Source organism: Myxocyprinus asiaticus, chromosome 2 (assembly GCF_019703515.2).
Source record: "Myxocyprinus asiaticus isolate MX2 ecotype Aquarium Trade chromosome 2, UBuf_Myxa_2, whole genome shotgun sequence".
Classification (NCBI taxonomy): Eukaryota; Metazoa; Chordata; class Actinopteri; order Cypriniformes; family Catostomidae; genus Myxocyprinus; species Myxocyprinus asiaticus.
In genome coordinates this window covers 40,093,346-40,106,312 of record NC_059345.1, presented here as the reverse complement: position 1 = coordinate 40,106,312, position 12,967 = coordinate 40,093,346, and the positions used below count along the sequence as shown (strand labels likewise).

General features: G+C 38.9%; 1 protein-coding gene across 11 annotated transcripts in view; it reads right to left on the bottom strand.

Moving 5' to 3' along the window:
• Positions 1 to 12,967, bottom strand: part of LOC127416662 (diacylglycerol kinase zeta-like) — a 173,773-nt gene that overhangs the window by 43,402 nt on the left and 117,404 nt on the right. For all 11 annotated transcript variants that reach the window (XR_007893159.1, XR_007893162.1, XM_051656189.1 and 8 more), the window contains 16 exons: positions 9,754 to 9,822; positions 9,558 to 9,629; positions 9,330 to 9,446; positions 8,667 to 8,738; positions 8,455 to 8,550; positions 8,250 to 8,332; positions 8,080 to 8,140; positions 7,330 to 7,443; positions 6,776 to 6,916; positions 6,576 to 6,654; positions 6,345 to 6,400; positions 6,109 to 6,171; positions 5,085 to 5,158; positions 4,795 to 4,906; positions 4,493 to 4,692; positions 2,245 to 2,348 (listed from right to left, as the gene is read on the bottom strand). Coding sequence is in view for 9 of the 11 variants with exons in the window: in XM_051656189.1 (XP_051512149.1) it covers positions 2,245 to 2,348; positions 4,493 to 4,692; positions 4,795 to 4,906; positions 5,085 to 5,158; positions 6,109 to 6,171; positions 6,345 to 6,400; positions 6,576 to 6,654; positions 6,776 to 6,916; positions 7,330 to 7,443; positions 8,080 to 8,140; positions 8,250 to 8,332; positions 8,455 to 8,550; positions 8,667 to 8,738; positions 9,330 to 9,446; positions 9,558 to 9,629; positions 9,754 to 9,822 (1,513 nt within the window). In the remaining 2 variants the exon portion in view is untranslated. The remainder of the gene's footprint in view (positions 1 to 2,244; positions 2,349 to 4,492; positions 4,693 to 4,794; positions 4,907 to 5,084; positions 5,159 to 6,108; positions 6,172 to 6,344; positions 6,401 to 6,575; positions 6,655 to 6,775; positions 6,917 to 7,329; positions 7,444 to 8,079; positions 8,141 to 8,249; positions 8,333 to 8,454; positions 8,551 to 8,666; positions 8,739 to 9,329; positions 9,447 to 9,557; positions 9,630 to 9,753; positions 9,823 to 12,967) is intronic.

Sequence of the window (12,967 nt, the reverse complement as noted above, 5' to 3'; positions counted from 1 at the left end):
AGGTTTAGTGAGATAGAAACCAAAATCAAATTATTTAGTGAAAATGCTCACTGATGTTGCTGTCCTCCGCATGGTCATGAGACTGCCCGAGAGCAGTAGTTATGCTGTACCCACTCACGAGATTGGGCCTTCAAGCGAGAAACCACTTTGTTTCGCTTCAACTGGACAGAACAACAGAAAACACAACACCGCTGCACACAAACCAGAGAACCAAACTTTCAAAACACATCTGAAGAGTTTGTAGTCAAAGACAGCAGACACACGCGATAAAAGGTATATTTATATGTTATATGTTAATCAGAGTTTTTGTCCTAACAAGCTGCGACGAGCGACGGGACATTCTGTCTATCTCTTGGTTTCTATTTGCGGCATCGCTCCGCGAGTCCCGTCCGCTATGAACTGGCAATGGTCCAAAATCTGTCATAACAGGATACTGAAGCCAGTATCTCACTTGCCGGTTAAAAATAACTTGATTTTGGCAGTACTCCAGTTCAAACAAATAAGGTTGGGCATAGAAATGCATCTTTTCTTCAACTTCAAACTCTTCAGACATGTTTAGTTAGTTCTGTTCTCTGGTATGTGTGCAGCTGTGTTGTGTTCTGTTGTTACAATCACTGTAGCAAACCTGTTTTTAGATAAACAAATTGAGTTTTGCTTGAACGCCCCATCTCGTCAGCAGGGGCTGTGTATTCTGTTGCTCTCGTGCAGTCTCATGAATGTGCACAGGAGATCAACAGTCACTGAGTATTTTCAATTTTGGGTGAACTATCCCTTTAGCATGAGAATAGTGTATTCCTCCTTGGATTACAGTGTTGTTGTTTTGGCAGTTAAGAGTGTTTATCACAATGGAAATGTAAGAAAGTCACACTAACCATTTTAAATAAATATGTACTGTACTTTTGAACTAAAAGTACTGCAGTTTTTCTCACCGTCATTTAGTAGAATCTCTCTTCCAGGACGAACATTGACACTTGGAATCACAATACTGAGAAACAATTATCATGCATTCGAATGCTATATGTTTGACAAAATTCTCCTGCTTCTGACAGAAAACGTGTGCCAATTGTCACTGATCTTTCCCCCCGGCCGCTTCTGTTAAATGTGGCATCAGTTTAATAATGCGACAGGCAATATATCACACAACTCATGCGAAAGGTGTGTGTTTCAGGTCCATTTCTCTTGGTTTGTGAAACATTGTCAGTAGTTTATGTGTGAGATTTTTGTTCCATTAAATACAGATAATTCCATAAAACACAGGATGGTGGGCAACCCTAATCACAACTGTAACAACTATGCACTGTTTCATTTCAGTGTGACAATCCCAACCAGGCTTGACGTGATGAAGATACAGTATGTTTCAAAGCTGAAAGAGTGGTAGACATGCCCTACTGTGTCTAGTGACATAGAGTCTCACAGAGAGGCAGGGCAATATTTCTGAATTAAATGAGCTTTCTCTAGAGGATGGCAAGTTTCTCTGGAAAGGTGGGAAGGAAGAGAGAAAGAGAGAGAGAAAGCACAACAGGGAAAGCATAAAGAAATGAGCAGAGAGAGAAAACAGAAAGATGGGAGAGGTCTCTTCCATTGTGGAACGTTGGGTTGCTTAGCAACATCTGAACAGTCGTTCCCAAATTCTATTCAGGTTTGCTTTCTCGCTCTCTCTGTTCAGTTGGTATTGTCAAAGCTCCTCAGAACAGTGAAAAGGGGCTGACAGCAGCAAGCAGAGGGGATGCAGGAATGCGTGTTATTTTTTTGTATCAGAGGAGAGAGTACAGAACAACTGTATGAACACCAAAATCTAATATTTCCATGTTTTCACCTTTATCTCCCTCACTTTTATATACACACCTCTTCTGAACCAGAAAGTAGAGACCATAATTTTTGAGAAACAGTTAATCTTGTCACAAAACCTGACTGGAATTAGCAGAAATGTGATCCCATGTTAACATCCCATGTTAGATGGATTCTTTATAAAATACTCTGTGTTATAACATAAAGCTAAATCTATTTCTGAAATTATTTTTAAATCTGAATTTTTCTCAAAGACCCATTGAACTGGTGCAGAAGAGACTACAATCATTGACTGCAGTGTTGTAATGACACCTAGTGCTGGGAAACAGAAGTGCAGCTTACATTTACACACTCAAAACCTTGAGATCTGTCACAGGACGCCAGGAATTACCACTGTATTTTCTGGACAGCAATTGTGTGAGTGTGATGTTCTATGTGTGTGTATTTGATACTCACAAGCTTCTTTGAGCTTCTCTTTGTCATAGTGCAGAGCTTCATAATCGTGCATGCTGATGCGACTCACTCTGATCCGTAATCTTTCTGGAAACGGCTGCTGACAACTGGACAGAAGAAAAAGAAAATCCAGTTAGAAAAACACATACTGTACATATATATTCAAACAGGATCTATGGCACAAACATCTCACAGACTGAAGCTTTCAATAACTGCAGTGTGTAATATTGAGTTTGCCATCTTGTTTAGGTACAGTATTCTGCCCTTGACTCCCACTTCACTAAATAGTGCTGCTGTCACAACACTCATTAAATCGGTCTCCACTCCTGTAATTTTGCATTTTAACAGGGGTTTCATTATGGGCCTATCTGCCGTCGATACAGTGCTTTCCCCCGCAGAATCAGCCAGGTGTGAAATTAACAAAACCTCAGAGAGAGCTAAATTAGATTATCTAATTAGATTATCTAATTTAGCGGGACTAAAGCAAGATCCTCTGTCCTTAGTAGGCTTTTATGAGGGCAATTTATTCACTTTTAGAGTGTCAGAGAAAAGCAATAAGACAGAGAGAGCTTATAAATCACACTAAACTTCTCACTTTTAGTAATAGCTCAATAGAGAGAGACAGGAAACTGGTGGAGTTGAATTTTCGGCTCACTCTGACTATTTATTAAAGATCCGCTCCCACTAAAGCGCCCACATAGACATTTGTTGGTGTGTGGAAATTTGGTGCAGTTGCCTTTTTAAAGAGCCTTCATGCACTTTAAAGGACATTCAGAAATTGCTATATGACATTCTTCCTAAAAGAATTGTTCACCCAGATAATGAATATTCTGTCGTAATTTACTCACCCTCAGCTTTTTCCAAACTCAAATTACTGTTTTTTCTTTAGTGGAACACAAAAGAAGATGTTAGGCAGAATGTTAGCCTCAGTCACTATTCACAGTCATTGCATCTTTTTTCCATACAATGAAAGTGAATGGTGACTGAGGTTAACATTCTGCCCAACATATCCTTTTGTGTTCCACTGAAGAAAGTCAAATAAGTTTGACATAAAATATGGGTGAGTATATTATTGAGATAAAAGAATTTTCAACTGAAGGCCTGTTCACACCAAATAATTTTTTTTTGGTGCAATTGTTAGTTCCAAATGAGCTTTTGAACAGAAACAATGGATTCCTATGGCACTATTCAAACTGGTCCGAAAAATTGTCTGGCGACAATCCGAAGGTTTTTACGGAGAGTGGTCAGATTTTTTTTTTCTTCTGACTGCGATGAAAACTAACTGACCAACAACATTTTTCCAGAGTCGCTGCAGCTGCTCAATCCAGTGCGCTGATACACACCCACGAAAATTATATACTTATAAATAGTTGCAGTTCATGAACCCTTTGTACTGCAAAACCCGGTCTGTTTTTGAAAATCTGCTTATGATGCTGTCTTAATGTACATTATATCACTGTGCCTGTTACATTCTCATGACATTAAAAATAGCAGCGAGGTTCGGCAATTCGTTTGCACTAATCTCTAAGGGAGATAGTAAAATCTCCCATAAGAAGATCTGTTGCATGCAATGTTTTTCCGTAGACAAAATGATCACAGAACCAAACTGCTATTTTTATTTTAAAGATAATATAACAAACTTTTGCCAGAATTTAAATAAATCAAAGACTGTGAGACAGTGTTTTCTTTTATATTGTTTTTAATATTATGCATCATATATTAAACTATACCTATTATTCTTAATGAACATCATTCAAATTGTATTTATAATGCTGTACCTTGTATTATATTATCCAGGCATTAATCCAGACATTATAAAAAGAGAATATTGTTCGGGAGTCCGTCTGGAATATACTCATAGCAAATTACATGTGCAAATAAATATGTAACAGCACTCTTTACTCTTAACATTCGCATAAAAATACACAGATTATATACTTCTCAAGATGCGTCAACACCATGGAAAGAACATAAAGAAACAGTTATGCCAAACTAGGTAAATAACCACGTTTAATATATTAATCTCTAGCATTGATAGCTGGGCATCGCAGGAGATTGGTGTAAATGTTTGTTGAACAGCAACAGCACCACCTACTGTACAGGGGGTGAAAGATTTTTTCGTTTCATTTTTTACATTCTCTGTGTGAATAGATCTTTTGTTGGAAATTCGTCTTGCAAAATCATCACAAATTGGTGTGAACAGGCCTTAAGAATGAGTGTGTTCTCACAAATGTGTGCATGTTGCACTTACTCATTGAGCAGTGGTATAGATGTGTGTCTCTTGGTTTTCTGCACCATGTTGGCTTGGTTTCGAAGAGAGATGTGAATGACAGATGGTGCTAGTTTGCAAGGTTCTCCATCCACCTGCATTGGGATCGACTTAAAGGTGGTAAGTGTGACTTCACGACACTGATTTAACCTCTCACCGTGACCTCCAACCTGCAGTGTGGCCTACAGAAACAATAAGAATAGTTTAAATTCACCAATTTCACACTAAAAGACCTATTCCTGATGTTAGGTCACTTAATTTTTATGAAATGTGGTAAGACATACCAGTGATGTCATCGTGAATCCAATGACCTCAATGCAGCCATCGTCATGACGCTGAGGCTCAAAGTCATGATGCTCACTTGGATTGCCCCATGGCATAGTGCCTGCACAATACCTGCAATAAACATTAAAACACAAACATACAAACATTTTACACAGACATATCTGGAGCAGAGTAACAAATTGAGAAGTTCTAAGAAAAAGTTTTCTTGACAGAAAAAGGAGGAAACCTAGAGAAAGGGAGAGATATAAGAATATATCAATATTACAGGTGGATAGTGTCTGTGTGTTACCTGGGGATATTGAGGAAGACCAAGCACTGCAGCTTTAAATCCTGGACCTTAGAGGTCAAATCTGTCCCATCACACTATAGAGAACAACAGAGATAGAAAAGCAGTACAAATCAAAATTTGAAATTTAAAAGGGATAGTTCACCCAAAAATGAAAATTCTCTTATTGTTTAATCATCCTCATGCCATCCCAGATGTGTTTGACTTACTTTCTTCTGCAGAACACAAACAAAGATTTTTAGAAGAATATCTCTGCTCTGTAGGTCCATACAATGCAAGTGAATGGTGGCCAAAACGTTAAAGCTCCAAAAAGCACATAAAGGCTAAATAAAAGTAATCCATTTGACTCCAGTGGTAAAATCCATATCTTCAGAAGCGATATGATAGGTGTGGGTGAGAAACAGATCAATATTTAAGTCAATTTTTACTATATTCACAAAGAATGTGAATCGCCAAAAACAAAAAGAAAAGATTTATAGTAAAAAAAAAAGAAAAAAAAAAGGGCTTAAATATCAATCTGCTTCTCACCCGCACGTATCATATCGCTTCTGAAGATATGGATTTAACCCCTGTAGTCATATGGATTACTTTTATGCTGGCTTTATAAGCTTTTTGGACCTTCAAAGTTCTGGCCACCATTCACTTGCATTGTATGGACCTAGAGAGTTTAGATATTTTTCTAAAAATCTTCGTTTGTGTTCAGCAGAAAAAAGTAAGTCAAACACATCTGGGATGGCATGAGTAAATAATGAGAGACTTTTCAGTTTTGGGTAAACTATCACATTAAGCTTCTAGAAAAATAAAACAGTCAGCAGGAAAAAGTTTCAACTCTGCAGTAGACACTTGATCTCTCGGTGCTTAACGCCCAAGAGGAAGAAATGCATAAACAAACATGAAAATACTTCAGAGACCTAAATCCAAAGCGTCTTGATTAGCATTTCAAAACACACAGATTTCCATGCATGAATTCCATTTTCTCTCTTGCTCTGCACAAAAAGGTCTTTGTTTAAATAAACTCAGTACATACCACCACTTTGATGTGTTTGGCCAGGTCTTTGGAACTGCCCATCAAGAAATCAGAAAACGCTGTCTGTATTAAAAAGAAAATTCATTATGCATATCATCATAATTATCATCATTACTGCCATTCCATTGACATTATTATGTTTCAATTAAAACAGGAGATTGGAAATATTAAATAAAATCATTAAATCATCTGAGAACATGGCCATTTGAGCATGAGAATGTGTGTTTCTCATTTACCCCTGCATAGAACATTTTGTTTCTGAATCGGCTGTTAAATTTCTCAGGGTTGGCCTCTGAGGAGAGAGAGAGACCTAATTAATCTCAATGAGCACTTATTCTTATCAGACATACAGTACCCAGAAAGAACCTTTCAAGACAGAAGCAACAAACATGCACACAAGATTTTACTGTAAAGTCTAATATACAGTCACATTTTGTAAAATAATAGAATAATGCCTTTGCACCAACCTCGAGACTCGTGGAACTCTAGAGTCACGTGAGCATCAAAACCAAGGCTGAAATAATTATTGAAGACATCTAGGGGAAGCTGTGGAACAGAGATAAATCTGATTATCACACTTCAGCTGCTGATCCAGACGAAACAGCTGCTTTTGACTGTGTGTAAAACAGCAAAGCACAAGGAGAGTGGAGGGGTCCAGAGCTTTTACCTTGTCCGTCACCTGCTCGTCTCTTTCTTCTGGGCCCGCATCTGGGTTGGGCTTCACAATGAGATTCCATCGATCCAGCTGAACAATGTTTCCATCCTCAACGTGAGACAGAATTTTACTCAGAGGTTCATCTGTGTAACCCTACACACACACACACACACACACACACACACACACACACACACACACACACACACACAAACTTAGTATGTTTGGTTGTATAAAAAAACCATATCAGCAAACTATGCTATGGATACATTGAGTATCCATAGCATAGCATTACATCCAACATGTTTTTAGTTTCAAAATGCATTGATTTTGCTACGTTTATGCCTCTCATCAACATTAGAACAGCGTTTTCCTCCGAAAACAGAGACTTTCGAAAATGCTCTTCATAACCATATACTTTGGAAAACGCTGATGTTAGGAAACTGAAAACGGAGTCAAAAACAGACTGGCTAAAAACATAGCTTGGTAAAACTGTTCTCATGGGTGTTTGGGGTAAATGTGCCTGTATTTGCATATCTATCTTTCTTGACAGAAATTTCACTCACCCCACCCCAGTTTAGCGTTCTAGCAAGGTCATTTCCTGTGCCCAGAGGAAGTACTGCCACAGCAGGCGAAGGATTAAGCTGCAGCTGATCAAGAGTGGACAAGATCCAGCCCACCTGAGACAAAGCATCATTTAACATGAATGTTTGTTCATGTGACAGAGAGAGAGTAATACCTAAAGAACAAACTAGTTAAAGAGATAGATAACTTGTTTTGTAAAATCACATCCAATACAGTGCAGAGAGTACAGAGAACCTCACAAAAACATGAGAGAATATGAATCTGTAGAGCATTTTCCTCAAAACTGCAGAAAAGTGCAATTCAGCTGCTCAGCGGGTCATCGTCGGAGTGATGGGATGGGTGGATTTAGACTCCTTATTTCCGTTGGGCTTATGGCATTATTCCTGAACTTTTCCCTCATGGATCAAAGTCATGGTGTGAAGTATGACTGTGGTTAGATTCACACTTTAATGCTCTTAATTACTCACACAGACGGATTACAGAGACGTGACATTATAGGGAAAATCAGGACACACACACATCATCATTTCATGTCAGAAAACTCCTCAGAAGAATCAGACTCAGGAGAATCATCTCTTGCTCAGCTCACAGGCAGGTAGATAAGAATGCAGGGCTGCCCCCTGCTGGAGGGCTTTATAATTATTACATATGCTCACCTCACCTAACGTCTACATTTCTATCTCTATTTCTTCGCAGATTATTGTTATATACACATATATACACACACTAACCGTGCCATCCCCACCACAGGCCAGGATTCGCAAGTTGTGTACTTTGCGATACATCTCCAACCTAAAAAAGACCCATAAACATATACATACTGTATGTAAATATAAAAATGCCATACTGACAGCAGAGTTTACTATTGTTCTTTTAAAGGCTTCCAAATGCAGGTACTGACCCCTCCTGAGGACCCCCCTGACTGAGATCAAAGACCTGCCGAGGGTTTAGATACCACAGGAAGGACTGAATGATTTTAGCTCCCTAAGATAGAGAGAGAAAGAGGAGGAGGAACACACTGTGATTGAAACCAGCGCACTTCATACACGTCACCTTCACACAGTCAGACTGATCTGATAGCATCACCATCATTATTATCATCAGACCTGGTTTCCTCCACTCTTTGGGTTTACAAACACCAGCAGTGGCTTCATGAGCTGAGAAGGAATAGGCCTCACAATAAAGGGCTTCCATCGAGCCTCCTGTAAACAAAGAGAGAGAGAGAGTGTGTTGGGGTGAAGATAAAGTATGCACACTAAAGCAGGTGTCATCCTGTGGAACCACAAAGATCATTGCTTTTTTTTTTTTTTACTCATACCTCTGCTCCCTTTTTGCTGGATTTGCGTTTGAAGGACGTCCGTTTCTTCTTTTTGCTTGACTTTAGTGATGACTAAGATTGAAAAACAGCAAAACAAAATTTTTACAGAGCCGCTCCTCAATAAAATTGATTTAAAACACATGGGAATGCTACCAGTGGCTGAACTCATTTTTCTTTCTTTCTGAGCAGTTGAACACAGAACAGCTGCCTGATTTTAAACTTTTTATTTATTCAAATTTTGTGCTCAGAGCAGCTTTTCATCCAGTATGTATTAAAAATTCTGCATGATTGAAAATTCAAGGACAGACAAAAACATTTCTAAGCATAGTATAGTATAGCAGTGCAGAACATTTCTTAAATAGTTTTGAGAAAGCAAGTAAAACTATGATGCAGTTTTTTGGGGAAAGAAATGAAATGTTTCACTTTTGTTACCATAATATCTTACTGCTTGTATTGGCCTGAATAAGGTTGAGCACATCTGGCATTTAGCATTTAATTCATCCATAGATGCTGACAGCACTGATCAATAATTTACAGACACACCCAATTTAATTTTTATATAAAACACAGCTTGTTGATATTTCCCATAAAATGTGAAGAAATCAAGCATTACTGCATACTGCTACAAAGCTAGAGAAGTAACAGGGTGTAGTGTGAATATACCTGAGGTCGGCGAACCCGTATGATCCAGGTAGGAGGTACTATAACGGCGGCATGTGCTCCTAATGAACATGGTTCTTCTATTTGCTGAAGCATAAAGCATGCCACCTTATTATGATACTGTTCACAGACAGAGAGAGAGAGAGATAGAGCGGTTACACACAGACACACAAATTTACATGCTGTACAATACTGACTAACACACTAACACATAGAGGCTGTGAGACTTACTGCTTGTTTGCACCAGGAGCAGCTAATGGCTACAATCTCTTTACTGTGAAAGGCAAACTTCTGCTGAAACCCCTGCAGGCAGACATACGTACTTTGTAAGCTTTAGAATTCAGCCATTAGCCTTTCGTAATGTGATACAAGTAATATTTATAATGTTTTATCTCTAAACACTCTTTTTGAGGCCCATTATACCCACCTTTCCACACTGTTTGCATTTGCCCTCTTGTCTTCTCCGATGGACCCAGTGGTGTCGCACTATTGCAGGCTGCCATAAGAATAAGATACAATATTTTATATAGCTCTCCCATTCATAGAATATTGCAGTCTGTGATAAGCCCAAAAACAGTTTAGCAGCATTTGGCATATGTTTGGGAGATGGAGCAGGGATGGTTTGAGAGACAAACAGGAGTAGACAGTAGAACAGGGACCAGAAAACAGAGAAAAGAACACTTCTAGAGTGGTGTGTTTTAAGTGCAAGACAAAACCTCCATGCCATCATTAGGAAAAAAGATTCATACTGTGTGTGTGTGTGTGTTTATATATATATATATATATATATATATATATATATATATATATATATATATATATATATATATATATATACACACCAATCAACCACAACATTAAAACCATCTGCCTAATATTGTGTAGGTCCCCCTCGTGCCGCCAAAACAGCGCCAACCCACATCTCAGAATCACATTCTGAGATGCTATACTTCTCACCACAATTGTACAGAGCGGTTATCTGAGTTACTGTAGACTTTGTCAGTTAAAACCAGTCTGGCCATTCTCTGTTGACTTCTCTCATCAACAAGGCGTTTCCGTCCACAGAACTGCTGCTCACTGGATGTTTTTGGCACCATTCTGAGTAAATTCTAGAGACTGTTGTGTGTGAAAATCCCAACAGATCAGCAGTTACAGAAATACTCAAACCAACCCATCTGGCACCAACAATCATGCCATGGTCCAAATCACTGAGATAAAATTTTTCCCCATTCTGATAGTTGATGTGAACATTAACTAAAGCTCCTGACCCATATCTGCAAGATTTTATGCACTGCACTGCTGCCACATGATTGGCTGATTAGATAATCGCATGGATGATTGTTGGTGCCAGACGGGCTGGTTTGAGTATTTCTGTAACTGCTGATCTCCTGAGATTTTCACGCACAACAGTCTCTAGAATTTACTCAGAATGGTGCCAAAAACAAAAAACATCCAGTGAGGGACAGTTCTGCAGATGGAAACGCCTTGTTGATGAGAGAGGTCAACAGGGAATGGCAAGAATGGTTCGAATTGACAAAGTCTATGGTAACTCAGATAACCGCTCTGTATAATTGTGGTGAGAAGAACAGCATCTCAGAATGTTCTGAGATGCAGGTTGGCACTGTTTTGGCAGCACGAAAGGGACCTACACAATATTAGGCAGGTGGATTTAATGTTGTGGCTGATCGGTGTATATATTACAGCTGACAAAATTAATGCGTTAACACGTGCAATTAATTTTAAAGGTTTAACGTGTTCATTTTTGTTCATTGCGATTAAATCATTTACTGTTAATACAGCATAAACCAGCATTAAACAGTGGTTAGAAAGGCGGAACCATTGCGATGTGTCCGCATGGAATCATTATACTGACGCACACACCACAAACACACACAACAGCCATGCCAGTGAAATTATTTAGAAAGGAGGCTTGATGCTATTTGCTGTACAAAATAAGCCCAGATGGGAAATCAAGTATTTTTCAGCCTAAGTAAGATGCATTTTAATTACCACAAAAGCATGCCGAGTCTTAACTATAACAAAATCACAGAATGAGACATTTTTGTCTGCAAGTACTTTTCAAAGTATGTAGTTCAAAGCGGCGCTGACACCCTGACGCGAATCATGAATGCTGCTTCACAATTGCTGTAACAAGGCGGATTGCATTGCAATGAATATGCAACCTATGAGGGTACAAGTTCTTTCAATTAGTCAAACTCCCACTTTGAATTTGGTAAATGTTTAATGTTACTTGAATTGGTGCTATTTTACTACTGTGGAAGGCTTTGTTTGGAAAATGTTAATAAAGCATTATATTGTTACATACTGTTTTGTTTTCTTTCCTAATGCATTTTGACAGGAATAGAAGTATAGTGTAAAATTTCAGCTCTTTCCAAATCTGCAATTAATCGCGATTAATAAATGTAATCGACTGACAGCACTATTAAACTGCGTGCACAATTATTAGGCAAGTGAGTATTCTGATCTAATCATTATTTCCATGCAAATTTTCCAATTCCAAACCATATAAACGTGAAAGCTTATTGGATTCAATCATATTCAGGTGATATATACAGTATTTGTGTAATGAGAGAGGGTGTGGCGAAAGTGACTAACACCTTATAGCAAGGTGTGCATAATTATTAGGCAGCTTCATTACTTCAGGTAAAATGGGCCAAAAAAGAGATTTAACTGGCACTGAAAAGTAAAAATTTTTTAAATGCCTTTCAGATGGATGCAACACTCTTGAAATAGCTAAACTATTGATGCGTGACCACCGGACAATCAAACGTTTTGTTGTGAATAGTCAACTGGGGCGCAAAAAACGCATGGTGAAGAAAAGGCGCAAATTAACTGCAAAAGACTTGAGAATAATTAAACGTGAAGCTACCAGGATTCCATTATCCTCCAGTGCCACCATATTCCAGAACTGCAACCTACCTGGAGTGTCCAGAAGTACAAGGTGTCATGTGCTCAGAGACATGGCCGAGGTCAAGAAGGCTGAAACACGACCACCACTGAATAAGATTCACAAGTTGAAGCGTCAAGATTGGGCAAAGAAGTAACTGAAGACAGTTTTTTCAAAGGTTTTATGGACAGATGAAATGAGAGTGACCCTTGATGGACCAGATGGATGGGCCCGTGGCTGGATCACTAATGGACACAGGGCACCACTTCGAGTCAGGCACCAGCAAGATGGAGGAGGGGTACTGGTGTGTGCTGCTATCATTAAGGATGAGGTAGTTGGACCTTTTTGAGTTGAAGATGGACTGAAACTCAACTCTCAAACCTACTGCCAGTTTCTGGAAAGTACTTTCTTCAAGCAGTGGTACAGGAAGAAGTACAATGGACAATGCTCCATCACATGCATCCAAGTACTCCACTGCTTGGCTAGCCATAAAGGCCTCAAAGATGTCCAAATAATGACTTGGCCCCCTTCCTCACCTGACTTAAATCCTATTGAGAACTTGTGGGCCCTTCTCAAATGTGAGATTTACAGTGAGGGAAGACAATACACCTCTATGAATAGCATTTGGGAGGCTGTGGTTGCTGCTTCAGCGAAAATTGATTGTGAACAGATCAAGAAACTGACAGACTCCATGGATGGAAGGCTCATGGCAGTTATTGAAAAGAAGGGTGGC